The sequence below is a fragment of the Acanthaster planci genome, linkage group LG08 (assembly GCF_054643075.1).
Source record: "Acanthaster planci isolate LZ-2023a linkage group LG08, COTS_SCS, whole genome shotgun sequence".
Lineage (NCBI taxonomy): Eukaryota > Metazoa > Echinodermata > Asteroidea > Valvatida > Acanthasteridae > Acanthaster > Acanthaster planci.
The window spans coordinates 16,985,242-17,005,514 of record NC_141784.1 but is presented as its reverse complement, the minus strand read 5'-3'; the positions used below and the strand labels follow the sequence as shown (position 1 = coordinate 17,005,514).

The 20,273-nt window shown below is 38.8% G+C and overlaps 1 protein-coding gene across 2 annotated transcripts; it reads right to left on the bottom strand.

The window, feature by feature from the left end:
• Window positions 1–432: 432 nt before the first annotated feature.
• On the bottom strand, window positions 433–19,018 carry agps (alkylglycerone phosphate synthase). 2 transcript variants are annotated; one of them, XM_087140526.1, is made up of 22 exons: window positions 18,655–19,018; window positions 17,568–17,650; window positions 16,199–16,288; window positions 15,831–15,918; window positions 13,316–13,436; window positions 12,639–12,713; window positions 11,458–11,529; window positions 11,194–11,273; window positions 10,985–11,065; window positions 9,977–10,102; window positions 9,457–9,510; window positions 7,922–8,104; window positions 7,098–7,149; window positions 6,656–6,732; window positions 6,199–6,261; window positions 5,903–5,952; window positions 5,554–5,623; window positions 5,051–5,112; window positions 4,815–4,904; window positions 4,146–4,245; window positions 3,394–3,451; window positions 433–2,930 (listed from the first exon to the last, which is right to left on the bottom strand). In XM_087140526.1, the coding sequence occupies exons 1-22, from the start codon at window positions 18,880–18,882 to the stop codon at window positions 2,809–2,811; spliced, it is 2,025 nt and encodes a 674-aa protein (XP_086996652.1). In that variant the 5' UTR covers window positions 18,883–19,018; the 3' UTR covers window positions 433–2,808. The 2 variants fall into 2 exon arrangements, with proteins under 2 accessions (XP_086996652.1, XP_022104291.2); XM_022248599.2 differs by having other exon boundaries at window positions 18,718–19,017.
• Between the last annotated feature and the right edge of the window lie 1,255 nt (window positions 19,019–20,273).

Below are 20,273 nucleotides of genomic sequence, written 5' to 3'. Positions count from 1 at the left end.
GGTTATCTGCTGACTGAGAAGCTGACAGACATATCACGCGCTAACTTCTCTCTCGTAGAACCAAACGTGGAGAATGCAGTTCTTCCTCCCAGACAAATTTGAAACTTGAATAGTCGATTTGCAAGCCATGTTTATGCTTTCCATCCAAAGACAAACAGCACAGTCTTCCATGAAGATGCTCTTAAAATAATACCAACATTATCATAAAACAAAAAATCTGGTAATCCACATGGAATTTTCAGGAAATGAAAGTGCAAACACTTCGCACATTTGCTTCAATCATTTGGTATCTGTCCTTTTCCTCAGGACTGGGGTTAGACTTGTTTGTAGATTGATGAAGAGAACTATGGATCTTTATTTTAGAAGAAATTCCTCGCGCTCCCCCAACCTCAAACCTAGCACTGAACCTAACACTCAATAAAAACAACCTGGTTCCAGGATATTATTTTATTCTCCTTACAGCATTAACTACAAACATTAAGGGGTATTTTCCCTTTCCAACTGTCCAACAAAAAGTTTAGAAGCTATAGGTAGCACTGCCTGGAATTTTTTTCATGAAAGTGGACCACTAAAATATAGCATCAAGTTTCAATATTTTTAGCCAGTGCATTGAAATAAAGGCAAACAGTTTATGAGGACCAATTAGAGCGCCTTTTTTCCCTAGAAAAATTAACCACCTTATTACCTGACTGATAACATTTGGTTTTGGTTTCTCCAGCAGTGAGGTGGGACACGATCCATCGATCTCCCATAGGAAAGTGCACATGTAAACAAAGCATGGCATCATTATGTTCTAGGTCTATTACTCAACAATATTACAAACAGTACTTGGTAAATTAAAGCTGCACAGGTCGTCGGAAAGAAATCTCAGTTTATAACTGATTTCGTTTTGAAATCTAGTGAGGAAATACATTTATGTAATGACTGGCAGTGTACATGTATGGGCACAGTCCAACATCAAATCTTCAAGATGGATGCACTTATCTGCAAACCAAAGGACAAACCTAACTATGAAAAACAGCACATGAATCAAGTTGGATACTTAAATGTTTACGGCTGACAAATTATAATTGTTTAAGAAAATTTAAGTGCCAATACCTTCACTGACTGTATTTTAAACATCTTACTTGTATCTCTGCATTACTTATAAAAATTACCCTCATCCTGAAGATGATTCGTCACATGTTGTACATCACCAAGACAATTTGTTTTCATTAAACTACAGTGGAATAACAAATATCTCTCTACTGCACATAAATGCAAATAAGTTCTTTTGCTATTTTACTAGCATGCGTTGCTTCACTAAAAACAATGAACAAATGGGACAAAAAATAATTCTCAAATGGGTTTTTTCCCATCTTTTCCCCATGATATTCTGCAGTCTGTGAAGAGTAAGTCGTGATGATGCACACAGAACATTTTGCTTTAAAAGTACTAAATAAATGCAAAGTTCCCTGGACAATTTTGTATTTAATTAAGATCTTGGTTTTTGAATCAATTTTAAAAATTCACATTATTTCAATTTCTGACTAAGATATTTATCATTAAGCTTCCTAATCACAATAGGATATTCAAGAAATTTGACATCAAAACAAAAATCAAAAAATGTCTAATCAGACATAGACTGAAAAATGTCGAGAGGTTGAAACAGGCCTTCTTAAGGTATTTATGAAGTTGCTACAGATAGTCCACAGTAACAAAAGCATGCCTTAATATTGTTTAATCTTTTTATATTATTGCCCATATTGACAAATTTGATTTCAATTGTAATTCCATAATTACCTCTCTACTACACCTGCCTGTAAATCTTTTACAATGCTTGCATTAGTCTTCACGATTAGATTACCATTACAACAAAATGTCTGCATTCAATTCATGCATAAACTAGTGAGGAAATTTGAAGTTTACATTTAAGCACACTTGAGTGGTTCATTTTGTTGTCGAATATAATTGGCCCATTATATTGTCAACTACATATTGATCAATGAATCTCTGTGCGACCCACATTAATATGATATAGTATACATCTATGACTTTTTGAGAACATTTACAATGCACACAATGCCGGGGTTTCGTCAGTCCATTCAAACGTGAAGTGGCCCACCTCACAAAGTTCTTTTCACTCAATGAAAAGGAAAATAATCAAAGAAAGCATGAACAACAGAAAGCTAAACATTTGTAGAATACATGTAGATCACCTTTGGATTGTTTTGATAAACCAAAGGTCACACAAGGCATAAAATAACAGTGCATGCACAATTCGGATCTTATTTAAGACCCTGTCAGCACACCCAGCTAGGCCAATGTATTCACTACAAACACTGATACATTTCTATTATTGGACCACCTCACTCTTATCATTACCCTGAGGGAAACACTGCACGATAGATTCCTGATTTTCAGAATCCTAGTCAAGCACATGAGAGTATCACACAAAATTAATTTTGATTCTGTCGTGGCTGATAAACAATATTACTGCACTGACAGACATGTTGGCCAAATGCAAGAGCACATAAAAATAGCAGTTACAATTACAACAATGCAACAACAAATTCTGTATAACGTAATGTGTCACTGTTCATCCATCCATAAAAAGGACTAGATCAATTTACATAAAAATAAAGTTGTCAATCAAGGAAGGACATTAAAGACACTTTGATCAGCTTGCTTAAAAAACAAAGAAAGACACTCAAGTGGTATTTTTCCCCCTCAGAAGAAAATTCGTCATAGGAAAAAGCGGGTATCTGTTCAGCTTTGATGAGATGACTTGCTGTGTAACATTAAAAAAATGCAAAATTAATGTGCACTTCAAATAAGGCAGTTGTTTCCAAAGATGTTCTGTGGGTCGAGATGTTTCTTGATGGCACGTAATGTTTCCACACCTGGTTCCGAGATTGCCTTGGTCATCCATTGCTTGCGGAGCTTCCCAACTACAATATACAAAGCAAAACAAAACAGATGAAAACTTTTTGTTCATAGCCAAAGGAAAGAGATTCCATGCAAGTAATTTGAATGTCAAATCTGTTAATGATGATGAAATGATTTCATGATACTGAAATGACACGCATCTCAAAACATTGCATGTGAAAGATTTCTGTCCCTACATGTACTTATTTCTGAAGAGTTGTCAAAAATTTGACCATAAGTTTTGATTTCCCCGTTTAACTGCAAATATTAGCACTGCATGTTTAGTTTTCTCAAATATACAAAACTACTTCCACAGGTTTGATGATGGAAGTGACATTCTCCTAACTGAACCCACAACCAGCTAATGATAATTAATGTCTGTCGATGGAAAGTGACATCGTGGTGATGTTTCACTTCTTTTACAGGGTACACGTGTTTAGCTTGCTATCTAGATATCATGCTGGAGGGAAAACAATTCAGTCTTACCTCCATGGTGATGGGACAGACTTCCTCCGATACCCAAGATCTCATCCCTTGCTGCAGCCTACAATATAGAAAAGATCACATACATGTAAGCTGATCATGGTGGTTTATTTTCACAAAAGTTAAGAAAGTGAAGGCCACATCTTCTCTGACAGATACCAGGCTACCATTTCCAAGGTAACCAACATGGAAGATGTGGCTAGAACCATGACTTAAGGTGTACTTTCCGACCTAAACTTAAAAGGGTTGGACTAGACAGAGCTAAATCAAAGTCTCCTATGTAAAGTGATTTCAACTTGATTCACAGAGACAATTTTTGGTCATGGATGACCACCATTTTCTTATTACATAATACTTTAATATATATTTTTTTTCACTCCTGAAATAGGGGTATTTTTATCATTATTACTATTGTTGCATCACCTTTTGTCTGAAATACTCTATATTGTCGATTCAAAGTACGTCTATAAAACCGTGTGTTTTTATTCCATTTGCTAATGTTTGATACATAACTATCTACAGGGGCTAGTCTGCAGATTATCGACTGCCTTTGATGTCCACAAACAAGCATCCATACAATTTATTTTTCATAAATCAAGTCTCTCACTTTTCATCACGAGGGAAGCAAAGTTTTACATCACTGTTTGGGGGTAATTTTTAAAAAAGTAGTCACGATATGAGGGTTGAAGAACACCAAATATCAAACCAGACAAAGATTGTGAGTTCGAGTTTAAGGAATGAGAGCGGCAGCTCACCTCGATATCTTCATAAACCTCGATAGGGTTACTAAGGCCACGGTACATGTAAGCAAAGTAGAAATAAACACAGGCCCCCGAATCATAGGTCTGGGTGACTCTGGGGGAAATACAGAGGAAGCAGGAGTTGAAAATAGATGCAGAAGTTCCTGTTTGGTTACTATGCTTAAAGACACTAGGGGAAAAAAATCTGATTGCAAATACATATCAATCTGATCGAATGTACTGACGTATTTGATTGCTTTTTGAAGAAAAAAAATTATGCACGGAATAGCAGTTGAGCAGTGAGCAACCAGTATACCAAACATCAAACAAGAGCCCAACCCTCTAAGATTCTTCCAAACTCATTCATGGAGGACCAGCAGATGTAACTCATCATGCACAAAGAATGGGCCATAGTGTTCCTTTGCAAAATTCAGGAAGGTTCAAACAAAAAAGGGTTCAAAATGGTTGAAATGTTCACTTTGAGACAAAAGGCAAATCATTTTCATAAATGACTCCGTATTCTCAAACATAAAAACAAAACAAACAGGGAGATGATCTTCCGTTAACCTCAAATTCAGTCCCCCTTACATTAAAGTGACTGGCATTAGTACCAAATTTAGTACCAAAGTCCACAGAAGCACATTTGGTTCCCCTCCAACTACTGTATGTACATGTATCACTTACCTGCACGTTGCTAAGGGACGGTACTGTATGCCATGTCGCTTGCATTCACTGTATAGCCGTTCTTTCACATTGCGGCAAAGATCAATCACACTGTGAAAAATGGCAGACAATGATTACTAATCACTACCTTTCTTTTGTTTGCATGAACCAAATACCTCTCAAAACTGAATAATTTTTTTCGATGACGGCGAAGAGTTTTTAAAGTACTGACAGCACTAACACGTTCTAGAACTTACCGATCCCAAGGCACGGTTGTTTCAAATGACTCGGCAATGATGTAAAAATCCAACCCAAGATCCTGTAAAAAGAGGGGGCAAACTAAAAATTATACAGAAAAGAAACTACAAAATATGTCTCACTTGACCAAAAGCACCCTAAGCCCTTTCACTACAAACCCTGCTGCTTCCAACGAACTCCATGCAGGAATGACAGAGGGCGCAGTGTTACCTGGTAACAATGGCCTACGTTTGTGCACATTTTTTGCACATGTATGATATCAGGTACCCACAATCTGAATGTATGTAAAGGGTCTCTGCATGTACACCAGGTGTACAGTTAAAGTGACATGCAAGTGTTAGCCTAGCCTGTCACTTTTTGGCCAACGAGGGGGCATTTCTGCACAGATATCACATGATCAAAACGAGAATTAAACTTAAGAGAGTCCATTTCTGCAGATCCGATTGACACAGTTCATCAAAAACTTCTTAATTTTGGATTCTTGTGAGAATGGCCAACTCACTCTGAGATAGGCGATGGCAAACGTCAGATTGTAGCCCCTCTGCCCATTGTCTTCACCACCAGCCAGACCCCTGTCAATACCAAGCATGATGTTATAGAAACTAATCATCCAAAAAAATGAACACGCAAAAATTCTCAAGTGAATATTTCAACACCACAATGAAATCAATACTGCATACACATTCACGGGGCATGAGACATCTCAGCTGTAGGGTCAAAGGCAAGTGACATGAAACAGCTCGTGAAAACAATTCGTAAAGGTCAATCCGCCCGGTCCAACAAAGAGGTCATAAAATTCAGAGCGTTCAAAAATGAATTCATTCAAGTTAGCTACAAGAGGGATTGCCTACCCATATTCCGTGGCAATTGTGTAGACTTTCTTTTCTTGGGCTGCTACATCCTTTAATGAAAAAAATTGGAAACAAGAAAAACAATAAAATATCTTTTTGGAAGATGTTTCAAAGATCCAACACGCATGCTAAGTTTTTTATGAGTCCCCATAGCCAAATGTGACTAGACTGATGTCCCAGAAAAAATAAATATATTTCAGAAATGAGTAACACTGACCAATAGATGCCAGCATCAGATTACAATTTTCTTCGTTAATTTTGTATTAAACAATGTTTTTGTAAGACTAGTGCCGTACCTCTTTGGCTCCTTCAAAGAGAAGTGTGGCTACAACCATGATATTTGGATCAAATCTCTTCAGCTGTGAAAGACAGACAGAAAGAATTCAAATGGTGAAATTACACTTTGATCCTTTAGTCACCATGGCAACCAAATGCAGCCAGAAGTGAAAATGACCACAGCAGCTGTACACAGCTACCACCATCAACATTCCGCGTGTAACAATGTATGAAAATCAAGGGTCCTACAGGGTTCATCGAGATTTGGTAATACAATTGTTTCAATACCTCTATTCCTGTGTAAAACACCCTGTAATTTTGCCTTACACTTCTGAAGACAATAGATATTACAAAAACAAATGCCCCCCCTGCCCTTGATTACAGGAAAATGTTAGACCCATACTTGTCAAATAAAAGGGATTTTCCTAAGTGATATCAGTATCAAGTCAGTTTACATTCTGCTTTCCCATGCTTCACCTTGGTTACGTAGACTTTTTTCAAGCTGTCCATCAGTGATGTCCACATGGATGCTGCTGGACCCTTCAGAGCTTGCCCTGGGATGTTTTGAAGCAGAAATACAGCCATTTGAGAATGCATCTCAGTTTTTGTCATCATAGCCAAGAAAACAAAAGCATCAGTGCATGCACTCATTCCATTTTAAAACAGATTAAGCTTTGGGTTCTCCGGGTAATAACAAATAATTCTTTATCACTGGTGACACGGCCCTTTCCCCTCATTTTCTGCAGGTCCTGTAATGGGGTAGGGCTTCATAGCTCGGCCTATAAATAGCTGATGATCTCACAACTGGCCTCTCCCCCCCCCCCCGACTTTGAAAATCGTTCCAACGCTGTTGTTCATAAACATTCATAAACTAAAAATTCAAACCATGGAAATGAACACAAGGTAAATAAAGGCTCACCGAACTTGAACTGTTCATTGTCCATGAGCCTAATGGAAGCTGGGGCACATCGCTGTGGTGACCAAAAAAGACACAATAAGAAAAAGGAAGGCAACACAAGAAAGAAACAAGGTTTTTGAGGTAGAGGTTGATCCCATAATGGAGGAAAATGTTCAGGTACATATAACCACCTAAATTTGGTGTTCAAAATCTTCTAAAAGAACAGACCACTGCTATGGGGACAAACTCACATGTGCACCCTGATTTATGCATATATGGCATGAAGAACATACACGTAGATACAGCCAATTTTCACTAGAATGAACACAAATCTTTGATCAGATGTCTGCCATTTCTCTGTCAAATTGCTAAACGTGGTCATCTTTTTTTATCTTGAAAAATACAAAACACACTTTCACCACTGTATGCTTTTAGGAGGGGAGAGAGAAGAGAATGCATTATATGCTTGTAAAAAGACTAACCAAAAAGGATGGCTTCAAAGACGGTACTTGTGCAAATAGGAAACTTTCTGAACCTTGGCTTTGTCTCTGGTCCCAGTTTCAACCGTGACCTAACATATTACCCTTTAGCTTAACAAAGTACCACAGATGAATCCGAGCATGTGAAGTGAGAAAGTTTAGAGCATTTTCATTTGATTTGAATAATGGTACATGTAGACATTTGAAAATGATTCTGAAACCTGAAATGAAATTAATGTGGAGACAAAGCAGAGAATTGAGAATGGCCCAAACCAAGTCTCTTCTGGCTCTATTCAGTATTCCTCCAACACACACACAAGTTAGAATATTTGTCCGTGAAAGAAAATCTTGAGCTGGCTACTTTACCTGCCTGGCCACTTCCCTCATGAAGTCAACTCCTTGGTGAAATGTGGGGAAGACCACTGAACCATACCGCCGGACTTGTGGGATGGGGCGCACCCTCAGTGTGACCTCTGTCACAACACCCAGCGTGCCCTCAGACCCCAGGATAAAATGATGGATGTCTGGGCCAGTTGACATCCTTGGCACCTAGCCAACAAAACGTGTAAAAGTCAGGGTACTTTCTCCAAAACAATCAACAATTTCCAAACAGTCTTACAAAACACTAACCCTGTTGCAAGCATGACCATGCACTCAACATAAATTCTGACTCATTCCATGTGAGCATACCAGGTTTTCACTGCCTGCACTATGTGGACCTCTTGTTGTTTTCATAAGTCCATGCAATGCCTTTTTAGCCGTAGCTACAAAAAGCTTACACCTAGAGCTCTTAAACTTTAGTTGTTATATTAACCCTCAAAGAGCCAGGTTATTTTGGACCATCTCAAAACTGGGCGGGGAGAGGGGAGACTCCACTGCCCTACAGAACTTGGTGGTCACATTCCAAATCGTTTTGACACATATTGGTACTAATGCGAAGTTGCTAAAAAACTCCTTATGGCTCCGTAAGTGAAAAAAATGCAGTGCAGCGATATTGTAAAAAATGTTGAGTGAAATAGATTTGCCCACCCCTGGCTCTTTTAGAGTCAAGGTGCTAGCCATTCAGTACATGGGTGGGACACGTCCCCTCCCCCATGAGTTTGGTATGGGGAGATTCAATGTTGAATGTCCCCTCCATGTTTTACGCAAAACAAAATACTAAGGGAATTGACAGATTTTCCCTTTTGAGTTTTTATAAATGGAATAAGATAATAAACACGCGTTGTGCACAAAAAGGGGGAAAATTGATGTCCCCCAACGATCAAGGGGAGAGTTCCGCCCATGATTCAGTATATTGATGTTCCCAGCAGACAGTATGCATGCATGTAAATACCCATACATCTAAACCAAATGGACCTAAATCTTACAAATGCATGCACGATTCTTGACTATGTGCTGGTACATGGGCCATTCTATAAATCATCTGACATGATTTTGTAAGTTCAGAACAAAATCTGTAATTTCCAAGAGTGATGAAATAATGCAAATTACCTGCCAAACAAATGGAAATAGTTTGAAATCAGTGTCAGTGATATTTCCACGTCAAATTACACCAGCCAGGTGTAACAGGGACACAAATATGTCCCACTTTTGGACCCTGAATTTACAGAATGACCTACATACCCTATTCGGACGTTTTTTCAAACTAAAAAACTTTTTGTCAACTGCTGTAATGTTTCACCTTTCTTTTTCTACCTTCATGTGGCAGGATGGTACAAAAACTGCAGAAATAGAGAGACATGACTGCCTTCTGAAGCACAGACTGACATAATTGTCCAATTTTTTAATCAAAGACTGAATGAGACAGAAACATTTCACGTTTTATACATACACATGTATGACACGTCGTCATAACCAGACAAAAAAAATGGATCAACCCAGATAAAGAACAGTACTCTTACCTGACAATTCTTTTCAAGTACACCTCTTGGTGAGACCATTTTAACATGCACCAGCTGAAAAAAAGAGTATAATATATTTCTCTTGCATTTCCAAAATATGGGAACAGAGTTCTTCAGCAACATGATATCAAATGAAATTTCAATAATCAAAGAAATCAAACAGGTAAATTGACAAATTGCAAATTATTAAGAGGAGCAAAGAAATTAACTGCAGTGGGATTTCATTCTCTGATGTCCATTACACCATACTGGTACCCTACCCCCAGAGCTATCCAGCTTTATATTGGTGGATCCTCTACAACTATCAACAGCTCAATTTAGGAATGCCAGTCAGAAGTAAAAAACTGGCAATTTGGGAGGAACCAACCACCAACACTGGGATGGATAGCTCACTTGGTAGGATGCCTGGCTCAAATCCTTCAAGCCATTTTCCTTTGCCATTTTTACACTATAGTCTTGAAATGAAATAAATCAAATAAAGATTATGAGGAGATATCCTTTGAACAACTGTTGGCCTTACCAGATCCTCAATGTTGCCGTAGACGTTCTTCTTCATTCCAGAAGCTCTAGTAGCCACCCAACCACCAAGGGAGCTGAACTCCATCGAGTCTGGTTCATGACCTGTGCACAGACCATACTTACCAAGCTGTACAAATGAGAAGATAAGTCTACATGTAAATACCTTTTACTCATTAACTGTCTAATCAGCAGAGCTCATTATTCCTTCTTTAATTCAAACTTTTCATTTATCAATGATTAAGTAGTCATTTTGGGACCTGCTGCTGCCACTGGATCCAAGTAAACTAGTGAGCAAGATGTCATGGGTTCGAATCCCACCTGAGCAAGCTTGTGATTTTTGTTTTGCAATCCTGGGACCATACTGAGAGTACAGTGTGAATATAAATGAAGGTGCAGGGGCAAAACCTGGTATAAAATTGACATCCCTGAAGCCAAGCTGAATTAATATTACATCTGTGATAAGAACATGCATCATTAACAACTGCAAAACTGTACGACAAAAAAAGCTTCAAAGAGAGTACAGGAATGGATGTTTTATTCTGGAGTTTTCGATCAAAAATCTCCCCACACATAAATTAATGGGAGAATTTTGAGATGCTGGGCAGCGGCAAACATAATTATGCTTGTTTTTTCTTGTTTACCATGTCTGGACGTCAAGCATGACATAAAGAATAACTTGGTTTGCTGTCATCGAGCGACTTCAAACTCACAAATTACAAACGGTACTGACATAAGCCCAAGCATTCATGCATGTAATTCAAAACTGCTTTGTTATGTCCCATAGATATGTACAATGTCACCAAACAGCCAACACATCTTTGTCCAATAGACTGCTACTGGCAATGTAAGGTCAACAATATATTTAATAATGCTTCCGAACAAGGCCAAGTAGATGTCACAGAATGCAAAATAATCACAGGGGACAGAAGCCAACGACACATCGGACGCTTTGGTGCTGCAAGCCCTCATATGTATGCATATGACTAGCCTTCCAGTCTACATTTCTTACCTCTCTTTCAAGATCCATTCCCATAATTCCTGCCTCTATGTGAGCTGTCAGATTCTTCTCATCCACCCACAAAATACGGTTCTAAAATTTAACACAATGTAAATTTTACAAGGAAATATTTACCTAAGAAAGACAAGAAGAGAAAACGCAACTAACTGGAACACAGCATACAAATATTATAGACCCCCCCAAATCAATGTTTTACTCACCATTTGTGACATATCCAGTGAAACAATCATTCGCTTTTCCTCCGCAGGGCATTGTAATGATTTGGTCACACTGGTTCCACCTGTATACAAACAGACACTGTGTTAGGTGCAACCTCCAGTGAGTGAAGTTTTCTGTTAATCTACACTGCTCCAACCAACTATTAGACTGTCTCTGAAAGGTACAGGTCCAGCCTTAGATTGATTCAAAGACTCCATTGCCAGCGATGCATCATGGGTAACAGTCAACCCAACCACTTAACTTACCTCCAAATGGAATGATACAAACATTGTGCTTGCAAGCCAGCTGTACAATCTTACAAACATGGTCATGAGATGCTGCAAAAAAAATGAAAAGAGGGAATTTTATCAGAACTTCTGTACTCCTCTCCAAATATTATGGTGCGTGGAGCATCCTAAACAACAAGTCACAAAAGACGTAAAAGGTACTATGGTCAGAAAGATGCACAATTTGATAACTTTTTGGAAAACTTGTGTAATTATTTCAAACAATGAAAAGTCACCACCTTATCACACAAACATAATTCAGAGATTATCTGGCAGTAAAATGCAGCAACAGAAAGTAAGGATTTTTTTTCAACATTGTTATCAACTCCGCTCTAATGTACTGAGAGAGCAATGAAAACTTCCATTTTTAAGATTCTGTCTCTTGATTGGCCCAGAATTTATTGGGGTCACAAAACACAATGATTGCTCTCTATTATGACATAGTCACACTAGCATTCTTGGTGATCTGAGGAGTGAGCAGTCCTCTTCTTTCATCTTTACCTGGAAAACTATTATACAAATAATACTGACTGCTTCAAGTGGTGTACAGTAAACCTAGACTCTCGAGGTGATCCACGGAGGAGTTTATTTTCCTGAGGCAAAGCTGAGGGAAAATGGAATGCTCCATGAATCTTTGAGGGAGATTAGTTATACTATAACACCAGATAAAGCATTCGATGGTTTTTTAATAAAATATCTCTTGCAGATTTTGCTTGATTTAAGCAATAACTGATTAATTTGATCTAACTACATATAAAAATATGTACACTGAAATAAGAAATTTGTTGAAAATTGATTAGCACTTTTCCAAATAATTTAGCCTCTTTACAAAATACCTGAACCAAGCTTTGTTGTGTCAGCTCTTCAGTGTGTGCATAATACCCACACCAGTTTGCATGAGTACACTGTGCCGGTGGTCATGCATATAATACTTTGGATGCTACAGGTATAGTTTCTTCAACCACGCACAACCAGATATCCGAAATAGTGAATGCCATGTGACTGGTTCTCAGCCAATCAAGATACAGAATCTGTGGTTGAGGTGTTAAAAAATGATCAGTTCACCAGCTTGGGAAGCTACATCATCTGTATCATCCACACCAGTAAATACATGAGCATGTTCATGTATACTTCCAAAGAAAAGGCTCCTACAAACTTACTTGGCCACAAAACGATATCTGGAATGCGTTCAAAGTTTCCCTCACGGAGTGCAAATATTTCATCCAATGTATGACCTGAAAATAATTTTGAAAAGAGGGTAATTAGAAACAGTAGCCACGTCTTTGTTCACTTCATAGTTTTCTAGTAATTTCTCATTTCCTGTTCTTTTTTTAAAGGCTAAAATATGAGGGTCATTGCTACTTTGTGCAGGGATGCTCTTCACACATGCCATTTTACAACAGCACATGAGGTATCGAGCCCTACGTTTGTTCACACCTCAGGATAAAAGAACACCACAGTGCCAACTTAACTGATAGGGGATTCATACCCTCAACACAAGACATTGTAACTCAGCAAAAATGGCCAAACTGCTAAAATGCCATTCACTTTTGCACTTTGTAGTTGCTACTTAATGTTTGCTTGGCCTATAAATTTTCCTTGTGGCTTCTAAATATCTGTCAAAGTGAGGCCGGAAGCCTTTTTTGTCAGGCAGCTGGGAAATTTTGTTGAACAAAATCATCAAGACCCATCAAATAAAAAACGACCACTGGTAACAGCAGCTTGAAAGAAAATGTGCTAAACTATCAACAACAAAAGACTTCAGTCGGGAAAAGTCAGAAGCTGGAAGTGATGGAAACAGCCTGCATCTTAAAATTTCTTTAGAAACTACACGCACCATGAGCCCGGAAAAGTCTGTCTTGGGTGTCAAAAGAGAAAGAGATTCCCTCTTTCTGGATGTCTTCCAAGAAATCCTCGTTGCGTGTGACACTCGGCAACCTTTCTGGCCGAATCTCATCCTGAAGAGTCAATGAAAATTGTACACTGGTTCTATAAAAAGAGTAAATATGTAAAGACTTGGCCCAATTTCAAGGAATTTCTGGCAAGAAAATGTTGCTTAAAGCAAATTTATGTGGCTTGAAGTTGCTTTGTTAAAAATAAGAAACACAAGGCAGAGAGCCAATCACAAGCAATACAGCACTGCATGACATTTTTGGCCGAACCCTCACTTTTCTCAGATCTTTTGTTTTTTCTTAACGCTCACTGCCCATTCTTCATCCCCCACACAGACTCCACTCATTTTGCTGAGAATGTTTGTAGGCAAATGCACAAGAAATCAATGAACCTGTAAATAAATTTCCACGACAATTGCTCCTGATGGGCATTAACACAAATCAGTATTTCAATGAGCATGCATCTAAATGTTTCCCAGAGTTCAAAACCTCGCAGATGAATAGCATCTTTGAAAATGTGTATACTTTTAAACAAAAACTCAAGATATTATTTATTTTTTTAGTGAGGGTGAACCCCAAAGTATTTAAATCCAAATGTTATGAAATAGAGATACATAATGTGAAACAATGACATATAAAAACTGACCTCAGATATCACAGATTAAAGAATTAAACCGGATTAAAAACCATCTGGTATGTAATGGCCTGGATTACTTAACCTTCTGGCTAACCTGATTTTGTAACGCTAAGTTTTTTTGTTTTTTTTAATGTACATGTATGAGTTCTAAAGTGAATCAATAAAATCGATCAATAAAATAATTGAAATCTGAGATTTGAGCCATGCTGTTGGAAATGGCAAAATGTTGCAAATGACATTACTGACTATTAATAAAAAGATGTCTACACTACAGTTTCAACATGTCTCAGTAACCTAACAGATTCTTATGATTTTGTTTCGGTCAATTTGATAATGAATTTTCATTGAACAGTTTTCTTGTCAGTTGTATTTCTTTTACAACTATTCAAAAGTGCATCAACCCTGTTTGATAAAAAGCAGTCAGCATTGCTCAATGAAAGATTTTTATCTTGATTATCAGAGGACAGTGTGACCTCAGAAACTGTCAAAGGAGTTGGCACTGTCCAACCCATTGTCTAATGTCTACATGCCATATAGCAGTATGCATGTACAGTATTTAGCTTTACTTACAAAGCTTGTAATCTGACAAACAATTAGCTTTGGATCAGTGCTAGGTGAAACAAGTTGACCTTTGGTCATCGGACTGTTACATCCAAGCACACACTGGCACTGTCAATTTTCAGTTTCAAAATTTTACATAACTGTAACAAATTATTGGCACATCTGAAAAGAATAAAGAAATGGCACCAGAGAAAACAGAAAGACAAGACTTCAGCCATATTTGTGACAAATTTGGGTCAAGAACACAAAAAATAAACTTATTTATAATGTATTGTTAGTGATGATGGCAAATATGCTTGCATCAACAGACAAATCTGATAGACTCAGATCCTTCTTTGTTTCAAAGAAATGCTGCCGATCTCTCAGTTGAAACTCTCATTCTTGAGCTTTGAAAAAGGTTACTATAGAATTTGTTAAATTGCCAATGTTTGGTACATGTATCACTTGAGTTCACGCATGGGGCTCGCTTTGATAACAGACCTGCACTTCAAAAATGGAGTTTCTGCTGAAAGATGAAAATTGTTTGGCCCACTACCAACTGGGAAAACTCAGTGCAGTGCACATACCTTTCAGATTGAAACCCACAAGATACAGCAAGAGCTAGAACCCTAACCAATAGCTAACCAACGAAACCAGATCTACAAAAATTATTTTTAAGGAGCAATTGGGCTTTAGTTTACATAAGGATGAAATGAGCAAACAGGGCTCTTTTCTTTTTAACCACTCAGTTGGCATCTAGATGAGAAATGGACATTACATGGGTGAAAAATGTTGAGGGATCTAATTAATTGACACAGTGCAAGGTTCTTTTAAAGGGCCTTTCACTAAACGTGGTTCCTGCGACTCAATTTGTTAGGATGGGTCACAAATGTCACTCTAGGCTCCTTCTAAATTGGCCATTTTGTACACACAGACATTCTACTATACTATGGCAATGTCAAAACTTGAAGCCTTTGCTGTAGGCCAACCAATATAGAGTACCGAAGTGTGACATCACTGTGAACCAGACTGTGTAGTGCAAACAAACAAAGTACACGCGCATGTTGGTTTGCGGGCTGATTCTCACTCTAATGCCCTTTACACACAATTATGTGAGTGATGTAGTCACTTCGGTACTCTATCTAGAAGGCCACAGATCAAGACAGATGCAGTACCTCAAAGAACGGGGAAGGCACTATGGTCTAAATCATACAAAATCCTGGGTGACAAGACCCATCAAAAAGCCAACTGTTTGAAAGACTCTATCCAATCTATACAAATACCTGTGACAGGCTTCTGTTCTCTATGTTGAACCCCTCAATTGTGTCAATCCACGCTCTGAAGTGAGGCAGTTCACCTGCAATGTTATACCTGAAAACAAGACAGCAACGGACACACTTATTAAGAACAGAATGACATGACCTTTGTCAATATGAAAATTTTAGCAATAGGTCCATAAATAAAAATGGGGCAATGGAGATGGTCAAAGCTGGAATAAATCTTGGGGGCTGCTGGGACTGAAACATTTATCTGGGATTTTTTTCTCTAAAACCAATCATACCTGGATAAATTTCCTGTTTGGAAAACTAAGAAGATCTAACAACTGAGGCAAAAGTTTCAAAGCAGAATAACGAATATAAGATTAAGTTACCTGCTCCCACTGAATGAGATATTCTCTTTGTCATCAATCACAAATTTGGAGTCTCTGTAGCCCCAACCATTCCATTTCAACACATCTTGTCTGAAACAAAGAAATCAAAAGTTAGTCACCAAAGCAATGCTCATTATAAATAAAGATTAAACAACTACACAACTTCTTCAATCAATTGATAATTAATCCCTCAGTTTATACTGCATAATGTACATGTAAGCTTGCAACTGAAACCATGCAATCAATACTGCTTCAAGTACATGTAAACATGTATACTGTAACAAGTGACATATTCAAACCTGCAATCACCCAACGGGCTTGAGACATTTCTGCTATTGTTTCTTCAAACACATACATGTAACTGGCACTTAAGGAATACAGATGCCCCCACACTAATGACGTACTATAATGAGTGACACGTATCAAATCCCAACTCACCCAAACTGATTGGAACATTTCTGTTATTGTGTCTTGAAATGTTAACTGGCACTTAAGGAATACAGGTGCACCCACACTAGCAACGTACTATAATGAGTGACGCATATCAAACCCCAAATCAAGTGCCTACATGTGCTTAGAACATTTTGACCACTTTTCTTCAAAGTTAATTGACACTTAAAGAATCTGTACTTCATGCAGCCTTAATGTCTTGAAAAAAGAAGTACTAAGAACACATTAGTCATTCAGACTATTGCCCTACTAGTACATAACTAGCGCATTATTAAGTGGTGGAATATTACTTCAACCGTGGTGTTGGATGATTCTAACACTAAGATTAGAATCGAAATAACTACATATCAGAAAACCGGTAATTTTTATCCACCCACCCCCCTCAAAAAGATTTGGCACTTTTTCATTATACCTCATGTGCATAAACATCCTGTAAAGTTATCTCTCAAGAAGTTTTTCTGACAGTTTCTCCTCATATTACTTTAAATATGCATGAGGTGAATGATATAATTATATATATATAAGAAGAGGCTCACAGTTTGGGGACGGAACTTAGCTTGTTTCTCATGCAGCGGCATAGCGAAGGCATTTTCTTTGGGGGGGGTGCCAGGGATCGATTTACCGACTGGTCGATGTACATCGATAATTCATGACGTCAATTGCAGTTCATTTGATGACTGACCCTTTATTTACCGACTGAAAAGAATTATTGGGGGGGTGCAACACCCCTCCACACCCCCCGCTCACTACACCGCTGTTCTCATGACACAGAAGGTACATTACCAAGTATTGTTCTGACAAGAGATTTATGATGATGATTAGCTCCAAGACACCTACCGTAATTTTCACCTCTCTGACATTGAAATATTTAAAATGGAAAAGGCCCAGTTACTTTAAATGTGCATGAGGTGAATGATACCTGACTTTGGGAATCCTGGGAGTTTTGTCAGGTGGTGCCGAGGTGGCAGCACAGTCATGCAACTGTATGGGTCTCCTTGTATCCTGAAAAAGGTCCAACATGAAACGACATGTACTGGAAGTTTAGAGGCATGTTAATAATTATCAACAGGTTGCTTAGACACTGCTACATCTACATGCTAAAAACTTGAAATGTCTTGAAACTCTGGTTTGCCCATACTTTCAATGAGTTCGAATCAAGTTAATAGGGACTGACGGTCAGAAACGGGGAATTCTTTCTCTCAGAACCCTGTTCTCTCTATAAAGCAAAAGACAATAAAATCAGGCTGCTACTCACGCTTTGCACGCTGACGCCATAGGCATACAGAGCCTCGAACTGGCAGTTTGTACAATCACATCAGAATTGCTTTGTCCAATTGCATGGTACCAGAGCTGATGCAGCACATGAAAAATTAGCAACATACATGTACATAGGAATCACTGAACCGGTCATATTTATCTGCCAGACTGAGGCTCTGCATGCCTATGGCGGCAGCGTCCAAAGAGCGAATAGTGCAAACGATGCAAACATAAATTTAGATTGATCCTATGAGTAGGAATATACAGTCTCCATGGACTGATGCACATTTATTTCTGAAAAGTTATGTGCATGGCAATTAAACACTCACTCAAAGTGCATGTTCACTTGCTGTGCTGGCAAAAAAACAATCGGTAGGCCTACTGTTTAATGGTCAAATATTCACTGTCATTTTCAATCTCTCATTTTGAAACATACATACTGTATACAATGACTGCTGCAAACTGCTTGCTGGCTATAGTGACCTAAAATACTAATCAAAAAGTTGGAGGGCTGACGTTTCGACCCCGTACCCCCGACACTGTGGGAGTGCGGCGGACGACGAACCCCACACTGGGCCACGGTTCTGTTTCTGGGGGTATTGAAAGTGTTGATTCTTTCTCAATTTAACTCAAACATGTCAACGGTCAATGGCATAGGCCTTGCACCGGACAAAACTTGATGGTAAACAGTAATACTAATCAAAGTATGCTTGACTTATGCCCCAGTCTAAAAATGTAATAGGCCCTACCACACGTGACGCAACTACTACCAAGATATCAACACGATCAACGGTTCTAGGCCGACTACATACCGTCTCCTCGTCTCTTTGGACGGTACCACTCGCCTCGACAGCCACGCTACCGGTACTGTATCCCCGGCACACAAAATCCCCCGTTCGCGTCGAGGCAGCCTCCTCGCTGCTGATTGTTGGCTTGAGATGCCCCAAAATCACCTTAGTGCGTTCTTTGGAAGCCATGGCACTACAGAGTAACGGTGGGATTAATATGAAACACAACAAAATGTTCAAAACATGACGAACATAGAATTATCTTCGGACTTCTGTTTCTAGCAATCTGTCTGCCCTCGCCAGGGTATGTACCGGGTGAAAGACGATAATGTTAAACTTCGTCCAGTCCTGTGACGCTTCGCGGTGCTATTTATGTTTGAAATTGATAGTATCTTTGAGATTTTGTATTTTAACTGAAATTAAATCACCGGTGACTTTATGTTTTTGATCCTGAATTTAGCGTTTCGTGTTTTAACTCGATACCCAATTGGACGCTATTTGTGATTTACCTAAAGGACTTCTGCAAGTTGAACATCAAAACATCACGCCATTTCATTCACAATGAGCACATGGGCCTTGCCATGGGTTGAGGGCGAATTAGTTACATAAGGGCAAGGGGTTGTAGAGGGCGCCATTCGCTGTCACTGCAGCCAACTCCACTCATCGCCACAGAAAGTAATCCAAGGTGCTGTGTCTGTTATATGAGGCCATAGACATACCCCTTTAAGGGCGTTGGAAAGGGAAAATGCATAATTTTTGTCGAACACTTATTGTTTCTGCTTTCAGTGCTCGGCTATAACTGCCTCAACACATTCCTGTTCAAATTCGTACAAGTTTGCAACGGTTTTGCTCTTCCCCAACCTCCACCCCCACAGGTCATTGGGAAGGGTAAATCCATAATTTTTGTCGAACACGTATTGGAGCCTCATTTTGAACAACGGTGAGGTTCAAAACTTCCCCCTCGTGCGAGACACGTGTGTACTAAATGTACCAGGCTTACTTGCGTTTATTAGGCAGGAGGATTTAGTCTAATTCAAGCCCCACTGAAAACAGTGTAAAATCAGCGCAGTTCAGGGCCCAATAACATGCATACCAACATCGATCCCTGAGGTTTCTGAAACACAAATTAAATTATTGTCTGGTCCCTAATCTTTCAATTTCTTTTCAATTTTCGGTGGGTTAACCGGTTACATTAGTTATTCCCACAAAACAAAATAACTCCTCGAAAAGTGATTTTTTCCCCCCCGAATTTGCTTGCAGCCATTTTTCAGGTGTGACCATTTGCAACTGCATTTTTAGCCATTCTGCTCTTAGACGAAAGCCCAAAGTCCCTGGGAGTTGATCCTGGCAAGGATTTGCACACTCTCACCATTTTGGGGGCCATTAATGCTAATGAGCTAGCCAGAAATTCTCACTTGAATTAGTAGACTGCACCCGACAACTCCCACATAGCGATTTCTTTTAAAGGGTTTTGGAAAGGATTACATGTATTTTCCGTAGCACCCTGTTAAGGCAGCGGGCATGAGTATATGCCATAGTTTGCTCGACCTGCGTTTTCATAGTCACGAGCAATGAACCAA